Source organism: Melanostigma gelatinosum, assembly GCF_949748355.1.
Source record: "Melanostigma gelatinosum genome assembly, chromosome: 3".
Taxonomy (NCBI): domain Eukaryota; kingdom Metazoa; phylum Chordata; class Actinopteri; order Perciformes; family Zoarcidae; genus Melanostigma; species Melanostigma gelatinosum.
The window spans coordinates 7,473,417-7,495,119 of NC_136636.1; the positions used below are offsets into that span (position 1 = coordinate 7,473,417).

General features: G+C 42.3%; 2 protein-coding genes across 3 annotated transcripts in view; one reads left to right on the forward strand and one right to left on the reverse strand.

Moving 5' to 3' along the window:
- LOC306775575 (dynein axonemal heavy chain 1-like) lies at positions 1–18,910 on the reverse strand. Its single transcript, XM_079266032.1, is given in 43 exon segments — positions 1–150; positions 562–796; positions 1,013–1,093; positions 1,095–1,220; positions 1,762–1,906; positions 2,591–2,721; positions 2,938–3,108; positions 3,648–3,824; positions 4,070–4,249; positions 4,415–4,585; positions 4,719–4,850; positions 5,535–5,693; positions 5,970–6,194; positions 6,196–6,423; positions 6,549–6,700; positions 6,788–6,983; positions 7,057–7,282; positions 7,538–7,647; positions 7,821–7,961; positions 8,089–8,268; positions 8,360–8,465; positions 8,827–8,948; positions 9,738–9,899; positions 9,988–10,200; positions 10,560–10,810; positions 11,081–11,096; positions 12,468–12,597; positions 12,741–12,823; positions 12,913–13,032; positions 13,166–13,391; positions 13,511–13,701; positions 13,857–14,007; positions 14,226–14,524; positions 14,816–15,027; positions 15,134–15,291; positions 15,424–15,679; positions 15,772–15,942; positions 16,032–16,164; positions 16,267–16,417; positions 16,704–16,881; positions 17,000–17,081; positions 18,123–18,275; positions 18,785–18,910. Coding segments are annotated over 42 exon segments (6,849 nt in total). The 5' UTR covers positions 18,273–18,275; positions 18,785–18,910; the 3' UTR covers positions 1–28.
- The window catches only part of LOC306775833 (netrin-4), an 18,970-nt gene continuing 9,525 nt past the window's right edge, over positions 12,259–21,703 (forward strand). For both annotated transcript variants that reach the window (XM_079266368.1, XM_079266369.1), the window contains exon 1: positions 12,259–12,288. The gene's annotated coding sequence lies outside the window, so the exon portion shown is untranslated. The remainder of the gene's footprint in view (positions 12,289–21,703) is intronic.

Consider the following 21,703-nt stretch of genomic DNA (forward strand, 5'->3'; position numbering starts at 1 on the left):
TTTTTTTTTTTCTTGTGTTTGTCAGAATTTAGTCGTCCAGTGCGCAGATGAGGGCTACTCCCCGTTTGATCCAGTGTCTCTGGCTGATATCTGTAGGCAGTTCCACCGCCATCACATAGTTGGTGGAATGACCGGATGAAGATAAAGTCCCTACAAAGGCACACAAAGCAGTTCAGTGACATAAAAGCATTTGAATTGTTTGTATTTTCTACCACAGCACTGAGTTCAGTGTTTCGGAGCAGTCTACCATGCCAGCACACGAGGTGTTGGCTACTGCGCTGTGGGTGGAAAATACAGAGCTGCACTTTCAGACGCTTCGTGAAACAAGACACTAACTGGAGTCTATTTTGGGTGAGTAATAAAACCACCAAAAGGGGATACACACAAACACTAGAGCGAGCAGAGCAACACCTATAGTCGCACTGAAAAACAGCTCAGCAAAAGTTTCAGTGAATTCATTTTTCTTGACTAAAAAAATGAATTCCAGCACAATTTAATCTAGCAAATAATATTAGTTGTCGTACAGATGAATCCACTCAAGCTCAGATACTGTGTACTAACCAGCACGTGTGAGGGTCTTGTAGACGGGGCAGACATAGACCCCAGAGGTTGGAGGTGTGCGATTGGGTTTGGGGATCAGCCAGATGACGGGCATTTCTGTGAAGAGCTCTTTGGCCCTGGACTCGCTGAGTTGACCTGCTTCGTAATCCCAGCGAGCCCCTTCCAGGAATAGACCTTGGATGTAGCACCCTGCGTTTGGTTTCTCTGTGATCTCTGATGCTGACTTCACTCTTACCTGAGGTAGAAGGGATTACAAAGGAAATGAGGAAGAGACTGGGTGACAGCCTGTATAAACCATTAATAGCAAATCTTCAAAGCAATGCGAATAGAAATTGACCCTACGTGTCGATATTCATACAAAATCAATTTAGACGGGTAAATATGTAGTGCTACACCCGGAATCTGTATGTTTTTAGCCAGTGGGGCTGAAGCCGTCAGCTTAATGTCAGACCTCAAAGTCAAATCCAATTGTGTCGATGGAGGTGCCGAAGCGACGGGCGTAATTCTGCAGGGTTCCTGTGAGAAAAGCCTGGCGGGGAAAAGAAGCCGCTAATCCAGAAAACAGGTGGAATGCCATTATTGATCCATCCCTGCAGGTAATTGATCCTCTGAAGCAGGTCTGACACCCAGGAGGCCAGGGGCTTTAGAGACGGGTATGCCTGGAAGGAGCGAGAGAGAGACGCATTCCCAGTCAAAGAGCTATGTATTCTTAGAGAACAGAGGCTGGAACTATTAGAGCAGGACAGAAATGTCTCCAAAGGTTTATCGATATCTTGCACACTGAGATCACTCCCAATGGTCAAATGTACACGTCTCATCCCCAAATGCATCCACTAAAACACACAGATGGATGTCACAATACTATTCAGTTCAAGCCCCACTGCTGTATTCTGTACTTGCATTTTCAGTTTGCATTACCGAAAGAAATCCTCTATTTTGACTTAGTGTGTGTGAGTCAAGGTTTCACAATTATCCAGGGTGAGCCATCCTGCCCACAGAATTGCTAAATGCATAAAAATATGAGACGGTAATTGTTTACAAATAAGGATTTTGAAATGAAGAGAATTCATTCACAGAAACGCAGCATTTTGTGGTGTGGGTTGTCTTCATCATGTTATGTTTAACAGTGGTTGTAACTAATATCTGCGCAATGGGCAGTGGTACCCACAAGAGAACCAGAAGGAGAATAACTGGTCTTGCCTTGGCTTTCCACATATCGGGCACCACATTGTTGAACAGGCTGTTGGCCATGAGCTCCAGTTCTGATGACATCACCACTAAACCCTTCAGAGCCTTCACAATATCACTGAGACTCTGAGAGATGACTGCCAGCAGTGTATTATATCTGAAAGACAAAAAGATACAAGGACCAATTACTGAAGTACTAATGATTTAAACTGCCAACACCTGATTCAGCACTACTGAATGAATGAATTGATTAGTTCAAGGACAAACGTATTTTATTGCAAGCAAACAACAATATTACAGGGAGTTTAACGACACTTAAAGATAAAAATGAGAAAAGTTTTTACTACTCCACAGTGTAAAAAGAAAGTAATATATTTGTGAGAAGCTGAAAGGACCGTTGATCAATAAATCAGCAATTACAATTCCAGCTTCCAACTGGAGAGTTGCATGACATCACAAGCTGCAGCTACTCACACATAACCGTTATATTACAGTACGATTACCGAGACGTATGATTACGATGACAAGCTGTGACTTTTGAGGGGTACAATTTCAGCTACTTGACTTTAATAGAGATATTACACGACTGTTGGTTACGCATTTAATTACTGTTTGTTACCTCAAAAGTGAAACAATTGGACATTGGGAAAAATCACAGAACTATTATGGACACTGAGCTGCAAATGTTGAGCTAAATATTGCCAAAGAGGCTTTCAGGGCAGCACACATGGGAGTTTCTTTCTCTGATCTCAAAGAATTACCAAACTGTATCATTATGTTTCTATCAAGGAGACCTGAGGTGTGGTTTGTGAAGTTATCCGTTAGCACAGCCTAATGTTACCTGATGACCTCCTGGATGAGCACTGTGTTCATGGACTCTTCATGGAGGACCGGGTACTTTTCCTTCACCTCCTGAACACTGAAAGGCTGAGGAATCTTTTCCACGATGCCGGCCACTATCTCCTCCACTCTCTACGGCACAGGAACGAGCACATCACCAATGAAACACAACATGTCTCAGCCATAGTCCAGGCATTTACAAACACACACATTGGGTCAAAACAATGCTCAGTTAAGTATTTTCAGAGGGGATGATGAAATTATGTGTTGTGTCCCTGCAAACTGTGACATTATACAAGTAGTACAAAAAAATTGAGAGTCGAAAATCAAATCAATAGATGTGTGTACCTGCTCCAGTGTTTTGCCCCCAGCAGATGCAGCTCGGGGTTGGAGACGGACGACGACTCCCAGCAGAGCGAAAGTCTCCTGCCGGGCAGAGCTGATGTTTCCGTTGTCATGGAGACCAAAGATCTCAGGTGTATCATTGACGGGCAAACCATGAATGTATGCCAAGTAACCCTAGAGTCAGAATTACCATGACATCAGGTCACTCGCGGACACCAACTGTTGTCAATGAGTTTCAGAGTCAGCAGTTCAGAAGTTGATGCGCTTTGATTTACTATAGTTTATCATTTTTCTCTCATTTTGATGTTAAAACTAAATGTTATACACAACCTGTGGTCCAGCACAAGCTAAAGTTAGTCTTCTCATTAGAAAAATGCTGTGTGTCTTAAAGGGTTGTTTCACCCAGTCTTGGTTAATCGACCCTTTAATGAGTTATTCAACATAATTTGTCTGTTTTCTGCTTTTAAAATAATTAGCTCCCTTTTTTAGTGTTCTGCTGTTTAATTATAAAGACATCATCATGTTTCATAGATGGTTGTCTTATCACCTGAAGACTCAACGATAGGTATACCAAATAGAGAGTGGCAACGTGATTGCCCAACCTTTGAAAAGATATGCGGTTTTGGAGTAGACCAACTGATGCAGACAAAGGTCAAGTCTAATGCACGACTCTTATTATCACAATCTTTTGAATGCTCCTGCGTTTATCTCACATCGATATCCAGATTCGTGTCTATCTGCCGGTAGACTCCAGATGAAGAGTAGACATGATCATCATTGAGCGCAGCGGGACAGTAGAAATCTTCCAGCACACTGAGCAGACATCGTCTGTCCCAGTCATCTGTGACGCGGCCGCCATAATTAATCTCCCCTGCAGTATATTTTAGCACCTGGACAGGTAGAGGACAAAAAGGCTCAAACACACACTCGTTCTCTGAGACAATGTGGGTGTCTTACTACAGGGCAAGGCACATGTCACAATAGCAATGAACTGTGAGCAATGGACATGTAGAATACAAGACAGGTTAGGAAGAGAAAGGGAACAGCATCAGCGTGATTGGAAATGAAGCGGCTTTGGAACTATTGCTGTCTTAACATGCTGTTGAATATTGACAGAAGCCTTCTCTCCTCCCACCTTGTATGGGACGTCCTGGTACTCGTCCAGGAACATTTTGAGTTGGCTGATGCAGATGTTCAGGTCTCCGTCTGTGAAGTCATAGGGAATGTTAAAGCCCAGTGGGCCAAACTTCCTTCGCTCCAGAGCAATTCCATGGAAGAGACACAGAGACAGGAGCAGAGACTTGAGGTGTGCGGTCTGGAGAGGAGAGCAGAGGAGAGGAATAAGTTGGAGATACTACTAGGTACTCGATGTTCTCAAAAACAAAGCTGATCTACAAGGCAGGTTTTCTAATCAAAAGTATAAAGTGATGAATACAATATGCTGGAACAGACTCAGATGGTGACAGAAGACGAGCCAGACCTTGGTGGAAGAGGAGATAAAATCATTGGTGAGCCTTCGGTAAGTATTCTGAAGATTGGCCTTGATTCCCCTGGGAGGCTCAATGGTCATCTTTGACCCACTTTGGAGAATGGACACCGGGAACTTGTTGCAGGGAAGACTTGTGAGCCACAGACGGAAGTCCTTGTGCACCTGTTTGGGGTGTTGTGGGACATGTGGTGCCCGTGGGCAGTAAAGGAAGTATTAACACTGGCAAAGTAAATGAAAGCTGGTCGAACATACAATACTACAATAGTGTGAAGTACGTGTGTGCATATGATCTGACCTTTTCTGGGTTGATGTTTTCAATGAGTCTCTCCAGGGAGGGCATCCAGCTGGGCGCCAGGTGACAGTTCTGGAAAAAGACCCACTGACCTCTCTCCATGGCAGAGTGCATCAGGATCTCGGCCCGGGGGCCCTAAATCACATAACAACAGCAGAAGAAGAAAAGGCAGATGTGAAGACAACAACAACAGTTGTGCCAAAAACAGTAAGCTTAACACAAGGCTTACATGTATGAGAAAACATCCATGTTTCCTAGAAAGTTGTTCCGTATTTAAAGAGCGAGTAACATAGTCATGAAATGATCTCCCTTTAGCCAGTTTGACATTCTAGGAGTCTTTCAGAAAGGCTCAAGAGCTCTAGATACAGAGGACAGGTTGATGTAACAGCCCACTATGAGCCAGGATTCTAACTCACATAATTGAAAGTAATGTGATAAACACACGCTAACACCTATTGAACAGCCACAGGGGTAGTGTGTTGCTGGGAGAAATGTTTGGCCAGCCACTAGATTTCAGGTTTGTGGAGGATGAGTCTGCATTTATCCTAAAACGTACACGTGAGATTTTCTATGGTTATTCTTTGAGCTTATTTATGGTGTCCTGTAATCTAGCATCTGTCAAAGTAGTATTGTACATGTCCTGGCCTATGGCCATGAATAGAGAAACAATGAGCACATAGGTGGCCATTCCTAACAAGACAAATGAGAATGGCCTGGTTCTGTGAGAAAGTGTTGCACAGTGCCTCTCCCCAGGGTCAGAGAGACTGTACGAAAGAGAGAGTGAGAGATAATTCCCAGGCACCCCCCCATGACCCTGACCTGGCCCTGGCCCAGAGACATGGCACTCATTTTCTGGGAGAACCGCATGACATCAGCAAACTTGTAGAGGTCAGCAGCAGGGTCAGTCCCAGGGGACAGGACAAAGATGAGGGGAGTGGAGGGGCACGACGCCTTGAATACTACGGACAGGTCTGATGTCTGTGGAAAGATGGAGAGAGAAGCAACAACAAGCCATAAATAACGCTGCGGCATACTGTAGAGCAAACAACCGGAAATGATTTTCAGGTGAAGTTAGCAGAGTTAATACCGTACTCCAAACATTCACCAATGTTTGCACTGATGCAGACCCAGCCAAAACAAATGGAACCATCATTGCCATGTTAATATTACCACACATCTGAGCCACTGCCAGAGAGATAAGACATATTGGTTTTAATATCAACATTAAGGCAAGAGGTAGGAGAGTGATGCTACCGGAGGCTCATTGAAGCGTTGTCCCAGCTGAGCTGAGACAAAGTCCTGCAGGCCTTGAACAAGACAGTCAGCCCTCAGACAGCGCAGGACCAACAGCTTCTGGAATGAGTCCAGCTTTGTCTCCCACTCTCCAGGGAGAGGCGCCCTAGAGGCAAACAAACACACGTGCACACCTTGTAAAATATTGACAGCTTTGGCACAGTTCAAATTAAGGAAACAAGTGTGCACTTGTCAGCATAGTGCTTATCTGTGCGTGCCTGTGAGGCTGTTTGCTGTCAAAAATGATCTTGAAACCCTGCAGATATTCGCTGAAGCTCTCTGCCAGGTTGCTGAAGTTTTCCAGAGCGCTGAGGCCCAGGATGTCCTGCCAGGCGCGCTCCGACAGCCAACTCACTGCCGGGTTGGTCAGCTCTTGGACGGGCATCCCTCCCGAAAGCAGGTAGTGCCAGTCAGTCTGCCACGGAGACACAACACAGATTCATTAAATGTACCTGGATTAACTCCATTTTATGTATTTGTTGAGTACCTACAGGAAATTAAAGATGGGAAGGAGACTGTGCAAACTCCCCTGTTTCTCACCATATCAATTTTGTTCTCATTCATCATGATGCGAGCGCAGAGGAGAAAGGCGAACATGAGTTTGTGCTTCTCAAACAAGCTGCGGCCTACATTGCTGTACAGGCTGAAGGTGAAACATTCATTGATGTTGGCGATTCTCTTCTCCACTGTGTCTGTGAGAAACATGTCAAGAAAAATAATTAGTGGAAGCAGAGAAACATCCCTTCATCTGGTTTCAATGCTGTGGAATTGATTTCTACCTGCTCTCTTAGAATTGACAATGTCAGCCATGAAGATGCCAAGGAACCACTCCAGTGAGTACTGGTACATGGGGTCAACATTGGACAGGTTCGATACACAGAAGAAGAGGATCCGAGCACGCACAGCCACCGGCACATACTCCAGACGGGTGGCGTCAATGTCCTGCTCTGTCTTCTCCGCCACCATCACTTTGGCCTACCGGTAAAAGCAGCTTGCGTTAAATCCAACAATAGTAGCTTGTCAGTTTGATGACAAATCGCTTTAGTACCTTGATCTCTCCAGCTTTGATCTTGGAAGCCTCCAACACTTGGATGAGCTCCTCATTGTCCACAGGGTTTCCCTCTGTGGAGCTGAGTCGGAACAGGATCTCATCTTCAATTTCTTTTAGCTCCTGCTTCATCTTCGCGTTACTGATGATCAGCCGGTTCTTAGCCTCCTCCAGGTCTGGACGCTCCTCAGCCACCACCTGGTCCAGCAACTGGTCCTCGAGACCACTGGAAATGCACATTTACACAAACACAGATCATAACACCAAGACATAACTGTTAGAAGTTCATACCCTAAAATCATACCCCAAAAGCCTGTGTATTTTGGATGCTGGGCCAATTAAGACAATAACCTTTCTGTCCGATCTACATGTTGAAGGAGCTGAGTAAAGTGTGATCATACCTGGAATAATAGATGATAAATCTACAAAAATGAAGTTTTTAAATTCTGAATTTTGCTTTTATCTGTTAAAGGCATGTTACCTGGGTGACAGGGTGAAGTTAATGAGGGAGACTTTGGTGGAGACCTCTGGAGAGTAGTGCGGGTCAGGCAGCTTAGTGCTGGCATAATAGTAACCTGAAAGGATATTCTTCTAACAATATATTTCATAATAGTAATCTGATTAGGTCACATTAATCTGATTCAGCTTCAGAATCAAAAGGTTAAGAATGTAGTGGTAAGAACGTTAAGTGTAAATGTGAGCGACATGTATTTTTCAAATATTATGGATTTTTAAAGTTTGAATATTGGCCCCATGTTCCACACCTGTTTCTGTAGTTGGGGATAAAGGCGGTTGGACAAGTCTCCCTGCTCCAAGGCCTCAGACACCTCAGCAGTCCAGAAGACCTGACAGCCAGCTATCACCACCTGACCAGGCCACGATAACACCCACTCTACACGAGGTTGCTGAGGTGTCAGGAGAGCACACAGAGATGGTACAAAAAAAATGGACAGTTTAAATATGATTTGAAATTGTACAAATAAGCAATACAAGATTGGAATACACTTCAAAGTGAGAGTTGGGGTCGCAGACCTCCGGATAGACTTTGAGTGAGCGGTCAATGTTATCCCTCAGTGTGGCCTTCATCGATTTCTCGACCACGCTGAGCCAGTCCTCCAAATTTCCAGTAGGCCACACTGGCAGTGACAGCTTCACCTCCTCCCCTTCTCCAGAGTGCATCTGTGTGATCTGTAGATCTGGCTGGAATTGAAGCTGAGAACCGACAGAAGTCTCAGTCGTATGTGGTATGCGTGTTATATTTTCAGTAATATATGAGCAGAGTAATTGTAAAGAAACAACAAACCCATGCGATGTTCTCAAAGCATTTGCGCAAGTGGCGTTGTACAGCAGTAGGATCTTTGGTCTGGGACAGAATCTCCAGGAGCTCATCATCTGACAGGAAGTAAAACCTAAAAGGACAAATATCCACTGATCAGTAGTAGTAAGTTTGAGTCATAAAAAGTTTTGAAGTTTAGCATGGAAACTCATTTCTGGCCCTAAATCGTCCACAAATATATGATTGTTGATAAATTAGCCTTTACTTTTTGAAGGCATTTGCTTGTTTTCCTTTTGGTATCAAAGCTACCTCCATTTATAGCAACCAAAGCAAGTTTATTTGGCCAATCCCTGTTGGCTTGATTGTTATTATCGTATGAAAAAATTACATCATTTTCAGGAATATGGTATGTGGAATCATCTCATAACTTTGTTATTAACACCACCAGCAAGTGAGAGCCAGGGGAATCTCAGGACACTTTCAGCGAGGCTTACCTGGGGAAGGAACCTCGTTTTGTCTCCAAGTATTCACTGAGACCCTTCTGCAGCGTTTCCAAATGTGTGTTGCAGCTTTTCAGTTTGTTTAGTAGATGAACATCTGGACACAGCTCAATTACCTAGAGAAAAATGCAGAAACCCACATTAACAGTTTAAATCAATTAAGTTGTATCACTGTATAAGAACAAAACCTTTGTCCTTTGACCCTTGTGTCTCACTATAAAAACGTTGCTGTAATGTCCCGAGGACAAAAATGTCTGCATCAAGAAATCTGCCATAAAATTACATTTGAATATTATTTACCACTTTTACCAATTTAATCTTTTAACCAACATCAGTTCTGACCATAAATGCAATTAATTCATTTTCATTCATTTAACCCTTTAAATGTCCGTTTGTTTTCATAATGCCTCAGTTTTTATTAAACAAAAAGAACAAAAGACATTTTTTAGTATGGAGACTATTTTCTCTCTACTAAATGCGAGGGGATATTGGCATGATATGTCAGTGATCATTGACTTTGACGCATTTTTATTTCTTGTGCAGGAAACCAGAGAAATAGCATACCCATAGGACAAACATAAAAAATGGCTCAATATGGTGGAAAATAGTAAAACCATTTTGAAGATATGACAGAATGCATGATTTATGCTGTAATGGCCATTGGATCAATTTATTGACGTTTTAATGGGTTTTATAGGGAACATTTTTGTCCATAGGTCTGAGTGTCTGCATTTTGGCTAGTTTATCAGACTTTTTATGGAAATGAGGTTGAACTTTCTAACAAATTTCTAAGTGAAAACAAATAAATAAAACACACTCTTACAAAATGAATGCTATTTGCCATAAAAATAATGATCTAAAATTACCACAAGGCTTTTAATATGAAGTGTTATAGAAGCTCTGACCTTTTGATTATTAAAGGCGCTTTTTATGATTTCCCTCCATATTTTATCCATGAGCTGGAATATTTGTCCTTGCACAGGCAGCTGCTGGTTGATATCAGAGCTGAAGATGGGCTCCAAGTAGAGCCAGGAACGCTGGAATGTCAGCCACTCCTCAAGCACATCCTGCAAGCACCAGAAGAGGGCAGTAGCACAACATAAGACGCTGCAAAATAATGATACAAAACACAAGAATATAAGTGTGTGTGTGTACTTGAGTCATCCTGAGCTTGCTCTCCCAGGTGTTGAGACGGCCCTCAATGTGTTTTTTGAATGGAGAGACAGACATGCTTTGTGTCATGACAATGTGGTCATTCAGCAGCTGCAATGCTTCATCTAGGCTCTTCAATATGTAGGTGCCTGTCTCCTTGTAGGGCAAGACATCAAAGACTACTGCCGACCACTCTTGTTCCATCTTTTCCAGGGCCTGAGTGAGAAGGTGTCAAAAAAAGTACCAGCCACCAATTTTAATGCAGATATTCACACACTGGCCATGTGCATGAGCAAGAAAAGTTAGTGGAGTTGCTTCGAACAACAAAAAAACAAATAAAACTGTTTTACTATCATCACTTTGTAGGTGTAACACCCCTCTTAAGTGAACCTCTTGTGAAAATTGCATTCTAACTTGAACTACATTTAGATCATGCAGAGAATAAAAGTAGGCTTTCCAAATGCTGTCCAAGCTTTGCAGTTCCATAGGGTCACTCCATTCATTACACATCCTAGTACTAACTTAACACTTCATAAAACACTGTATTTCCAATATGAATCCTGTTCAAAGGGTACCTTTTCAACGGTGTACTCTTTCCCAGCCACCTGAGACACATGAGCTATGTCATCCAAATGGTTCTGTAGACCAAGCTCCAGGCAGCGAGATAAGTTCAGGTTGGCTTCGGGCACAACATTCATCTGAATGCGTTTTGAAAGCATCTCCCAGTGTCGGCTTCTCATCCCCAGGTTATTCAGGCCCTGAATCAGATGAATGGAAGGATGGAAGTCCTCAATCTTGCTGTGGATTACAGATGCCATCTGGCACGCTGACGTCGTGTAGGACAAAGGAAGCAACAAGAAAAGAACACGTCAGACATATCACACTTCACTTTGTCAAGTTTGATATGGTGACAGATGTGAATGAATGAATGAATTTTATTGATATAGCGCTTTTCACAGACAATAATATCACAAAGTGCTTAACAGAGCAGACATTTAAAAGCATAAAAAACACAATGTGACCCTAGAGTCAATAAATTATGTACACAGAGAAAAATCAAAAATAATCTAAAATAAAATAAAAATGTGTCACCTACCAGGACTGTCCTTCAACTGTTCAATACAAGATACAAGAACGGAGGTAGAGACAAGTCACGATTCGCAAGAGAGGGTGTTGAACACGGTGGATGTTTTGCGAAATCGTGATGTCTCTACCGGCAAAGCCTTGTTTAAATCAGGCATATGACTCGGAGGCTCTTATAAGATTGCACCGGTTAGACAGACAGGCTTCTGTTGTCCAAAACCCCTGTTGCACTGATGTGTACGGGTGGGCGCACACTCATTCACCTATACACACACACACACACACACCCACACCCCCCCCCCCCAGGCGTGCTTCTCGGTTCATGAGAGGGCAAGGGGAAGCCCGAAGTTCAAGCAGAGGGGGCGCCACCAAGGCGGCCGGAAAGAAAGAGGCACCCGAACACGTTTTGGCCATTAAAATAGTTAATCATTCTTCTAGAGAAAAATAGGGAACTTCCAGACAAAGTCAAAAAGACCGAGTCAGCAGTTCTAGGAAGCTGGTAGGGCGTTAAGGTCATTAGTTAAGCCTCTGGGTACATATAAATAAACTTACCCTTGACAGTGAAGTCACGGGAAATGCTGACGGGGTGATATAAAGACAAAAGCAGACCCGGCTTTCAAAGATTACGCTGAAGTAAGGGATTTATGTGTCATCAATCAAGTTATGGGTGAAGTGCTCGGGGCCCCCAGCCCCAGAAGAGTATAAATAGTGACAGTTTTAAACCGGGAGTTCGGAGTTGGAAGGAGTTCGGAGGAGTTGTGAGGAGCTGTGCGGAGCGGTGCAGGCTCCTCCGTGCGGGCTTCTGCCTGCACGGAGGAGAACTTTAACTTTTTGCAAGATCTCCGGACTTTGAGAGTCAGAGTTTTTAAGAATACTTAGAAGATTATTTGAAGTCGAGTCAGGAGAGAAAGCTCACTCTGTCCAGTTCTGCGCTGGGTGAATCATTAACTTTTTCCTCCATAGGCTACACAGCCAGCCCGTCTGCTGGCTGAGTCAGTGCTTTTAAAGATCATTTGTCTGTAAACTGCTCTGAAGAGAATTATACTTTGATTAACGATTTTTTTTCTCTCTGTATTTTGGACCAAGAGACTACACTTTGATTTAAATGCAAATAAATAAATAACGAATTAGTTTCTTCGACCAAATCCTTTTCTTCATATTTTCTTGAGAAGCCAGCCCAGAGAGGGGTTACGCCTCAGCAGATCCCCTTCAGCCCCTGAGGTAAGTTGTGTTTGATCCAGCTCGGTACATTACTGATTGCATTCTTTACATGCTACAAACCACACTGATACTTATTCTAATAAGAAAAAAAGAAAAAAGAAAAAAGAATTAATTAACTTTTAAATTTTTTTATTATCGAATTAAAAATCGTGAGGGGTCACCCCCCACATTCACGTAACAAGGTGTTTCTCAAAGTCGTCCTGTTTAACCAGATGGATCGTATGGAAGCGCTCCTGGTCCTCAGCATGCTGGACGGCTACTGCTTCCATCTGACTGATTATCCTTTGAGGCCACTGAATAGCTGTCCACCTGCAGGGATTTGTAACTAAAGCAATCACTGTAATAACTCCAGTTTCCTCTATTCCCTCAAATCACTACGAACCCAGCAAATCACTTATTACCCCACAATGAGCATATAAATTAGAACACCAGCGTGATGATTTTACACTTACTTTTGATCAAAATCCTCACTTGAAAGACAGCGGCAACCTCCTTCTGTCACCTCATAGCCTTGCAGGATCTTGTCAATATCTTCCTGTTGATTATCAGATTATCATCAGATTAATTGACAAACCAACACTTCACATGACATATAACAGAAATAGCCAGTCCATGCATGTGCACCTTGTAACTCTTGAGCTGTTCCGGGATTTGCTTTATCCACTCCTTCTTTTCAGCCAGTTCTTCAATGCTGTTAATCCTTTCACATAGCTTTCTACTCATTCTGATGCACTCGTCACATGCCTACGCACATACAAGAGAAAAACTTAAAATGAAAGCTGAAAAAGTAGGAAGTAAATGTAGATCTTGCGGAAAAGAAATGCATTATCAAAACACTTTGTATGTATACACATATACATACATAAAAATGACTTACATTATCAATCTGTTTGTGTAGCTTCAGAGTAAGGTGATCCAGCATTGCATTGCCTAAAGCCATCTTTTTGTTCATGAGAACCTGACGTACAGCCTCTACAGAGACAATGAATGGACCAATGACAATAGAGGATGGAAGAGAGTGCTTGAGCCTTTCCTTGTCTTTGAGATTTTGTTCCATCTCTTCCTTCACCTCTTGATATGTCTGTTCTGCATGTATATGAGATCTGGCAGAGAAGATTAAAAAGTGACTCCATTTAATGAGAAAAGCATGCTGTTACAGCCATAAATATGACTGAGCCTTAACCTTGTGGGAGAAGGATACATAATATTTAAACAGACTTACTTGAGCAGGGTCTCTATGTCCAAGTTGTGTAAATCCAAGTGTTTCTCGTATTCAGCAGCGTAAGCCCTGAGAGGTATGGCTGCTTGTATCAGAGCATTGCGGACCTTCTCTCGCAGCTCAGCTACCTCTGGATCCAAAAGATTCACTGAATTGAGCACCGGATTGCCACTGAACAACTTCTGCATCACAAACTGGCATGGAAAAGAGAGGAACCGCTAAATCATTGACCCTTAGAGTCATTAGCATCATCCATGGACAGAGGAACCTATCATGAACACGTTTTACATTTCATTTCTTTATTTAAGTTAATGCTCTCTAATTCAGGTGATTGCAGATTTTATTTTACCTTATCAGGCTGTGGTACGTTGTATGTGGCCAGAATGGCCTTGTCAAACAGGTTGACCATAGATGTCTCAAAATCCTCCAGTGGAAGGCTGTAATGCGACCCAGTCTGATTCAGAACCAAGTCCACCAGGAATAGAGGGTTATCTTTTGGCCTAGTTATAGAGAAAAGAGGAATATTACAAACACAATACTGAATATTTAGGACAGTAATAAGTTGTAAGTTTATAATGTGTATGTATAATATATACATACTGAGTATATAATGTAGAACTAACTCCAAGACATAAGAACAGCATAAGAAAACACACATGCATAAAGCACAAAAAGTGTGTGAAGATAAATGAATGTGTGCAACTGCATGCTATCCTACTTGTAGGGACTAGTGATAAGGTCGTTCCCCCAGGCCAGGTCCTGAGGACACGTCAGCACACTGTGGCAAGCGTTTAACAGCAGCTGAGTCAAGCTGACCAGCGAATTCAACACGAGGAAGCGCAGGGAGTCCCGCATGTGTAAGTGCACCACAGCCATCACTCTGTACAGCTTGGACAACTTGTATATGTCCCAGCGAGACTCGTTGACATTGTACGTGCCGATGCCACATTTAACCATGTTGGAATGGATGCTGTTGCTTATCGTGGAAATCCATTCCGTCCTCAGAAACAAGCTTATCTGGAGAGGGAGGAAAAGATTTCAAGCGTCTTTATTCATGTGATATTCAGGTGTCTTCTTTATCTGCATGGCATCCACATCAGCAACAAAAATGTATCCATGGTTATATTTGAATGAATAGGATTTGTTGCTGTTAATCGTTTACAAATGGTTTGACCAACAATAAGCTGCAATTGGAGCACTAGTGGTAGTTAAATTTGGGTGCTACGTCTTCAAATTGTTATTTAAAAGAAATAAAAGCTACTTTGAAGCCCAGTATGCAGAAGAAAAGCAACCCCAATGCTACAATACCTGAGTATGCATTTGAGATTGGATGACTTCAAAGTTGTACAGTCGTAGCGGCTTGGTTGAGGTGACATTGAACAGCCTCATAGTTGCTACTTTGTTGCACTCAGACCGTAGATCATATAATGCAGAGATCACCTCTGGCTTTGTTAGCATGGAACGGGAGAAAAAAGCAGCTTTGTTCTCTTCATAGGGGAAGCAAGGAACTGGATAACGCCCTGTACATAGATAAAACAAACAAACATTCTGAGGGTGAATGGCATGTTTTGGATGGTAATACATTTCATCGACTCAAACAAATGTGTACAAAGCAAACCGTCGTACCTTTTTGCGGAACACACTCAGGATCCTTGTGTGGCAGGGTGATGTGGGAAAACTCCTCTGGGTGGCTCATCACTACTTTGTCAAAGATGATGCGGTTCATTGTAAACTCATAGTCCAGTTTGACATCCTTCTCCAGATCCTCTGTACACTTCTCCAGACTGCACACATGATATTCTCTTTATACACCCTGTTATTTCGTTTACATTTCAACTGAGTGGGATCTATTATAAAACAGATCGTTCTGAAGAAGGAGACAATGACAGAATGTAATATTCTCTGACATTACTCACATTTCCAGCCTGAGCCCAGGCGTTGAAAGCGCGTATCTTTTAACACGCTGGAGACTGTGGGTATCAATAGCTGGTGTTCCACTCCAGAAGGGCATGCAGTCCACAGACAAGTGGTAGAGAAGCAAGGCTTCTGTGTTCTCCCGATAGCGCAGGGCAAACTGGATCCGTTCCACAAAGACCCGTGGGTCCTCAGCACTGAACATCAATCTGATCCTGGGAACCCAGAACTTAGTGCCTGCTGTCATAGTGTTTACTTCTATAAAAAAGGAGGGAGATCAAAGGTATACATGGTCAACAGAGACCAGAGGAAATCATGAGATTATACTGTGTCATTGTGCTAAGACATACCAGGAGATTTGCTCTTTTTGTGTTCCTTATTTAGAGCGTGATTTCCTTCTTCATTGGTCAATCTGCTGTTTTGGAGAACTTTCTGTACCAGGTACTGGTATTTCTCCTTACTATAGTCAAGAACCCCAACCAAATGCCAGCTGTACCCATGGGAGGAGCTTTTGGGGTCCACTTCAAAAGAGAGGGAAGAGAGTAATCACCCAAGAACAAAAAATACTGTCTATCTCTGATTACTCAGTATATTCCTGAGGACATTTTACCGGAGGCAATCTGGTCATCTGTAGGTAGCAGGGCTTTTGCAGGAACAGGTTTTTGATCAAGTGATTGTTCAGCATTGCCCAGGGCAAGCCAGTCATCTGGGGTCCGGCAGTCATACTCCTCATTGTCAAATACCTAAAAGGACAAACACAGGAAAGATGAGTGTGGGGTGCTGCTGTGCACCGGTAGTTGGCTCCCTAAATGCTAAAGAAAAGATTGCAGCAGTAAAAGACTTACCTCCAGGGGGAGGTAGGGTGATACCGGATTGTCTGTTGTAGTCACATGCTCATCACTATTGCTCCGATGTCTTGGAATTAGGAGATTGGAGTCAATGCCTTTTTCTGCCAGGAGCTGTTCAAAGTCTAACTTAAAATATTCCCTTCGACGTCTACAAGAAAACAATATCAAACAGTATAAATGAGTCTTAACACGCAGTTAAAATAAACCAATTTGTGGAGCCAACTAAACCAGCTCATGTACAATAACAGAAAATCACAAAATATGTGCTGTATGATAGAAGCTCACTGTCTTACTCAATCACATATGACCAGTGCATTTGGCATGACAGTATGTGCAATACCCTTACGACAAGAAATGCAGGAATATAATGGAAAGCTCCACAGCACTAGATGGTGTGTCCTCTTCTGCCATACATGCTCACAAACACTGCATACCTCTCTATCGCTAACTTGCGGGGGATCTGGCCAGGAACGGTTTGGTAGGCTATCTGGACCTTGGGTGCATTTCCACCTCGGCAGAAGTACAAATTTTGTGATTCGTGTGTGGTAGGCCTATATTTATTGCTTAGGCTTTCAATGATCCACTGGTCATCTGGAGTCTTGAAGGTTGTAGCTAAGGAAAACAGTGCAGAAGGACACAGATTTTTTGAATACATAGTTGTCATATCTGAAATAATGACTGGAAATACCTACATGTCTAAAAGAATGCATGTAATACAGTAGCATCGCACCTTTTGTTGTGTTGAGATCAACGAACTCAGAGATGCAATGACCCCGGGACCTCTGCTGGATCTCAGGTCCCGCTGTACAGGACTGATCAATAAAGAGGAAGACTCAGTCTCTTGGTTTTTGGTTAGAACTCAACAGACGCTCAGTTAGGGCTGGGCGATATGGCCAAAAAAACAAAATCTCCGATTTTTTTACAAAAAATCCGATTCACGATTTAAATCGATTTTTTTCCCCCACAAATTTTTGCAGATGACAGAAGCTGTTGAAAACAATTTTTTATTTTATTTTGTGATGATTTTCCCTCGTAGGTTGATAAAAATAAAGTGCAAACAAAACCTGAACATTGTAGGAAGGTGCCTGTAGTATACAAAAAGTATTTGGTCACTCTTTTGTTTCCCTGAATCATTTAAATATAAAATTAAATTAAACATAACATTAAATGGCATTAAATAGTAGCCTTCCATTGTAAACAACTGTGCAAATGTAACTTTTTACAGTAAGCTTTTCTAACTGAATACACTGATACAAACACAGCATGAAATAAAATGTATGTGACCCTTTAACATTCACATTTTCAAAAGTGCAACATCTGATCTAACATCAACATAACATATTTTGCACAGTAAATAAGTGCATGTAAACAAAATCAAGTGCATTCACAACATAACCAACAGTATTAAACAGTAGTGCATGTTTTTTCGAAATATTTTTTGCCAGGAAGACAGCGTCGCTTGTGCTCCCGCGGTCCTGCTCCCTCCTCAGGGTGCACCGCTTCTCCCACTCGGCGGCATGCCTCTGTTTGAGGCTGTTTGTTCTGTGTCAGATGACACGAACCCGAACCATTTCCAGACCACCGAAGACACATTCTTCCCTCTCTTAAGAACGAGAGCTTCACTGCTGGCCGCCATTGTTTTCGTTTGTAAACAATGCGCGCGCACTCAACTACGGGAACCCAACGGGGGGGGAGGGTGGGGGCGATTTTCTCGATTTTCAATAAAACACATCGCCTTAAAGCACACATTCGAATTAATCGATTAAATCGATTTATCGCCCAGCCCTACGCTCAGTGTTTTTTAATGAAATGTCTGTCAGAATATGAAGGAGCATGAGCGTCTGTGCCTTTACCTGGAACATGTCTTCCGAATAGAAGCCCATCTGTTTATTCACAATGTATTTTCTGATTGGAGGGAGTTTGCACCAGGGACTTAGAGCTCGAGGTTTGCCCGGGGGATGAGGCACCGGTACAACGACACCAGGAAAACATTTCCTTTCCATCGCCTAGCAGAATAAAACAACGTTATGTGTGACGTTAATGTCAAACAATGAAGCCTGGATTTAATCCTGTTTAGCTGCATTTAAAATAATCAGTAGACTGGACTAGCTGCCTCAACCTAATGGTTGTCTGTAAAGAACATTGTTTCTGTTATAGTTATATTGTTGCTTAATAAATACAAATGAATTGTTGCCTGTGTCACTTGGTCTTCTTTGTCCTGTAAGTGGAAACTGATGATGTGTTACTATGAATCATACTAAATGTGGATGAAAACTGTTATGTAGCTATATTTTGTAAAAGAAAATGTGAAATCAACAACATCCACCCGCGAAACATGTGTGAGTAACTTTTGTCACCTGTGTACGTTAAAGCAACTGCTGACGCTATCAGCTGTCAGCTAGCGCTAACAACATTTAACGCAACGTTGTGCTGCGATAGTTCCGAGTCAGATTGAGCCCCATGACATATAACAAGTGACGTTACGTAACGTTTTCTTATTTCACTTTTGACATACCTTATCTTTGAATTCAGTTGCGAGTGCTAACGCTGCTTTTCCTTTGTCCTTTGCATGGCTAAAAATATTGTCGAGCTGAACTTTTGAAATCTCAGTTTCCAAGTGAAGGAAGTTAACTAACCGGTCTCTATGCGACCAGGTTATAAACGTTACACACGGCAACGGTCATCATGGAGACTTCGCTGCACCAACGGCAGAGAGAGAGAGAGAGAGAGAGAGAGAGCGAGCGAGCGAGCGCGAGAGAGAGAGAGCGAGCGAGCGAGCGCGAGAGAGAGAGAGAGCAACAGATTATGAACACAATGTGTGAACACAATAAGAAAAACACTAAGAGAGTAATTGCTCAGGGTCTCTTCTGAGATAAATATTAATTCAAACCACACCCAGTCCAACTAGTCCTCTAATTTAAACAGCTGGATGAAAGCATTTGAATCTGGAAGCCGAAGACCTAAAACATAACTCAGAGTAAATACAAAACGTTATATATATATATATATGTATATATATATATATATATATATATATATATATATATATATATATATATACTAACACATATATATATATATATATATATATATATATATATATATATATATATATATATATATATATATATATATATATATATATATATATATATATATATATATATATATATATATATATATATATGTTAGTATTTAGTTTGAGCCTCTGGGACATAGATATTCAAAACTGTGAGTAAACCACTCCAGAAATGTGACATAACACTGTTCTCCACAGGTAAGCACCAGGCCACTCACATGCATGCTGCTCCTGGTGAGGATGGTGATGGTAATGGCAGTAATAAGCTCATGGAATTTGATTGGAATGCACACTTTGCGCAGATTTCCAATCTTCTCCGTTCACACTCATGACAGCTTGAATGTGTCCACAAGTGGGAAAACCCCATCGACCCGTGCGATCCCCACACTCCTGGGTCAGAAGGGCATCCTTGTCTGTTTCCCATGGCAGATCACAGGCACCATGCACTGCGGCCCCTGCTCCGGCCCCTGGCCTCTTCAGTTGAAACCCATCAGAGCAGCCGGAGATTGGGTAGCCAAGCACAAATGAATAGTCTCATGTCCCTTCACGTGTCACTTGCATCGGACATGCTGCCACGCAGACATGGATAAATGAAGGGACCGGAGAGTCACTGAGGAGGTATAGTGTGGCTGGGATCATGAGGGCAAGGGGGTCAGAGGGGACTACATCACTGTACAACACTGAACAAAATGCTTTACAGTGGAGACAATGAACACAGGTCAAATAGAGTGACTTGAGATGGATGCTATGGATACTGCAATACTGTGTAGCGGTCATTACTCAGTGTAGGCCCGTTTAAATGTGTAGTAAGAGGCCTTCTGCTTCATTGGCTTCTTCTCAATAGAGTTCAGTCTCAAAACAACGACATCACCAGGAAGCCTAAACCAAATGAAAGACTTCACCAAGGGTCTGAATAACCCACATCTAATAAAGACATTATCATATCAGAGTGGCCTCAACACTCAAAGCATCCTGACCACAGGAATTTATTAATCATCAACACATGTTGAATGGTATTGATGAAATCAATGAGGAGATCCGGGGCCAGAGAGGTTTCAAAGAAAAGCCCACGAGAACCACAAGTCTCTGATGAGGCGGTGGCCCTCAAAACATGGTCGCCTACCAATGTTTGGTTGGCAGTACTGTAGCCATCTCTGGAGCCAGGAGCCCACCGTGGCGATGGGACTTGATTGAACAGATGTGCCCAGCAGCTCTGGGTGAGTGGAACTGATTAAATCCGAACAAGCTTTGGTAACAAAGCTTGTTCGGATTTAATCAGTGAGAAAAGTGAGAAAAGTGAGAAAAGGACGAGTACGGGCGTCCTTTTCTCACTTCCCGTTCTAACGGTCCAGCAGTAGATATATATAAATATATGCTGACATGAAAGGTCTGGCTCAACATCAACCGTTAAAGAACATCAATATTAGTCACTTACATAATCACTCAGATGTATAATCCATCCTCTCTTCAGCCTCAAATCCTTATATTATGTATCCACTTCTCATCCTCCCTCTGCCCTACTTTGACAGTATTGGGATGTTGTGAGGGTCATGGCTCTGTGACTATAACTCAAATTTTACGCTAATGACATCAGCATGTGTCGCTAACTTTAGGTCCTCCTGAGGGCCAGATGTTGGCTGATGGGATCAAACACTGGCTTTCCCCCTCTTACTGTCACATTGTTGGGCAAGCCAGGAGGGTTTAGCAGTTGCGCATATTCCCGCACACAATCCAACCACAATTGCAGGCACACCCTTACGTCGCAGGGTGATTTTATTTTTGCATTTGCACGCAGGAATAGAAACATACAAAGGCATGCTGTGGTTTCCAGTAGAGCAGGGGTCTTCAATTAAAATTCCAAAAGGTCCAGATTGAGAAAATCTCCTCGGGCAAAGGTCCGGAACATTACAATAACATCTAATTGGTGCCATATATATATAAATATATTCAAGAAGCCTAGCCTACGACGTCTCTGTGTAGTCAACAACTGTCAAATCAAACAAAGAAAGTGCACATCAATTATATTTTAACAATTATTATTCTCAATTTTCTAATTTATGGATGGATTATAAATAACACATAGCAATACATGAATAAATGTTACTCTAATTTCAAGTACACTAAGGGCTGGATTAAAGAATAACTGACATAACAGAAAGCTTTTCAGAAATGTGCATCTTAAAATAAAGCAATTCATTTTCGAAAAAAATGATTTCACATCGACACTATGGAACTACCAGGACCAAATAGAGCTCCTGGACACATTGTGTGAATAATTGAAACCTCACATTTACAGCCCAATACACATCGCTGCACCCCATTTTCGAAGCACCTTTTCCCCCCGACAGCACCGCT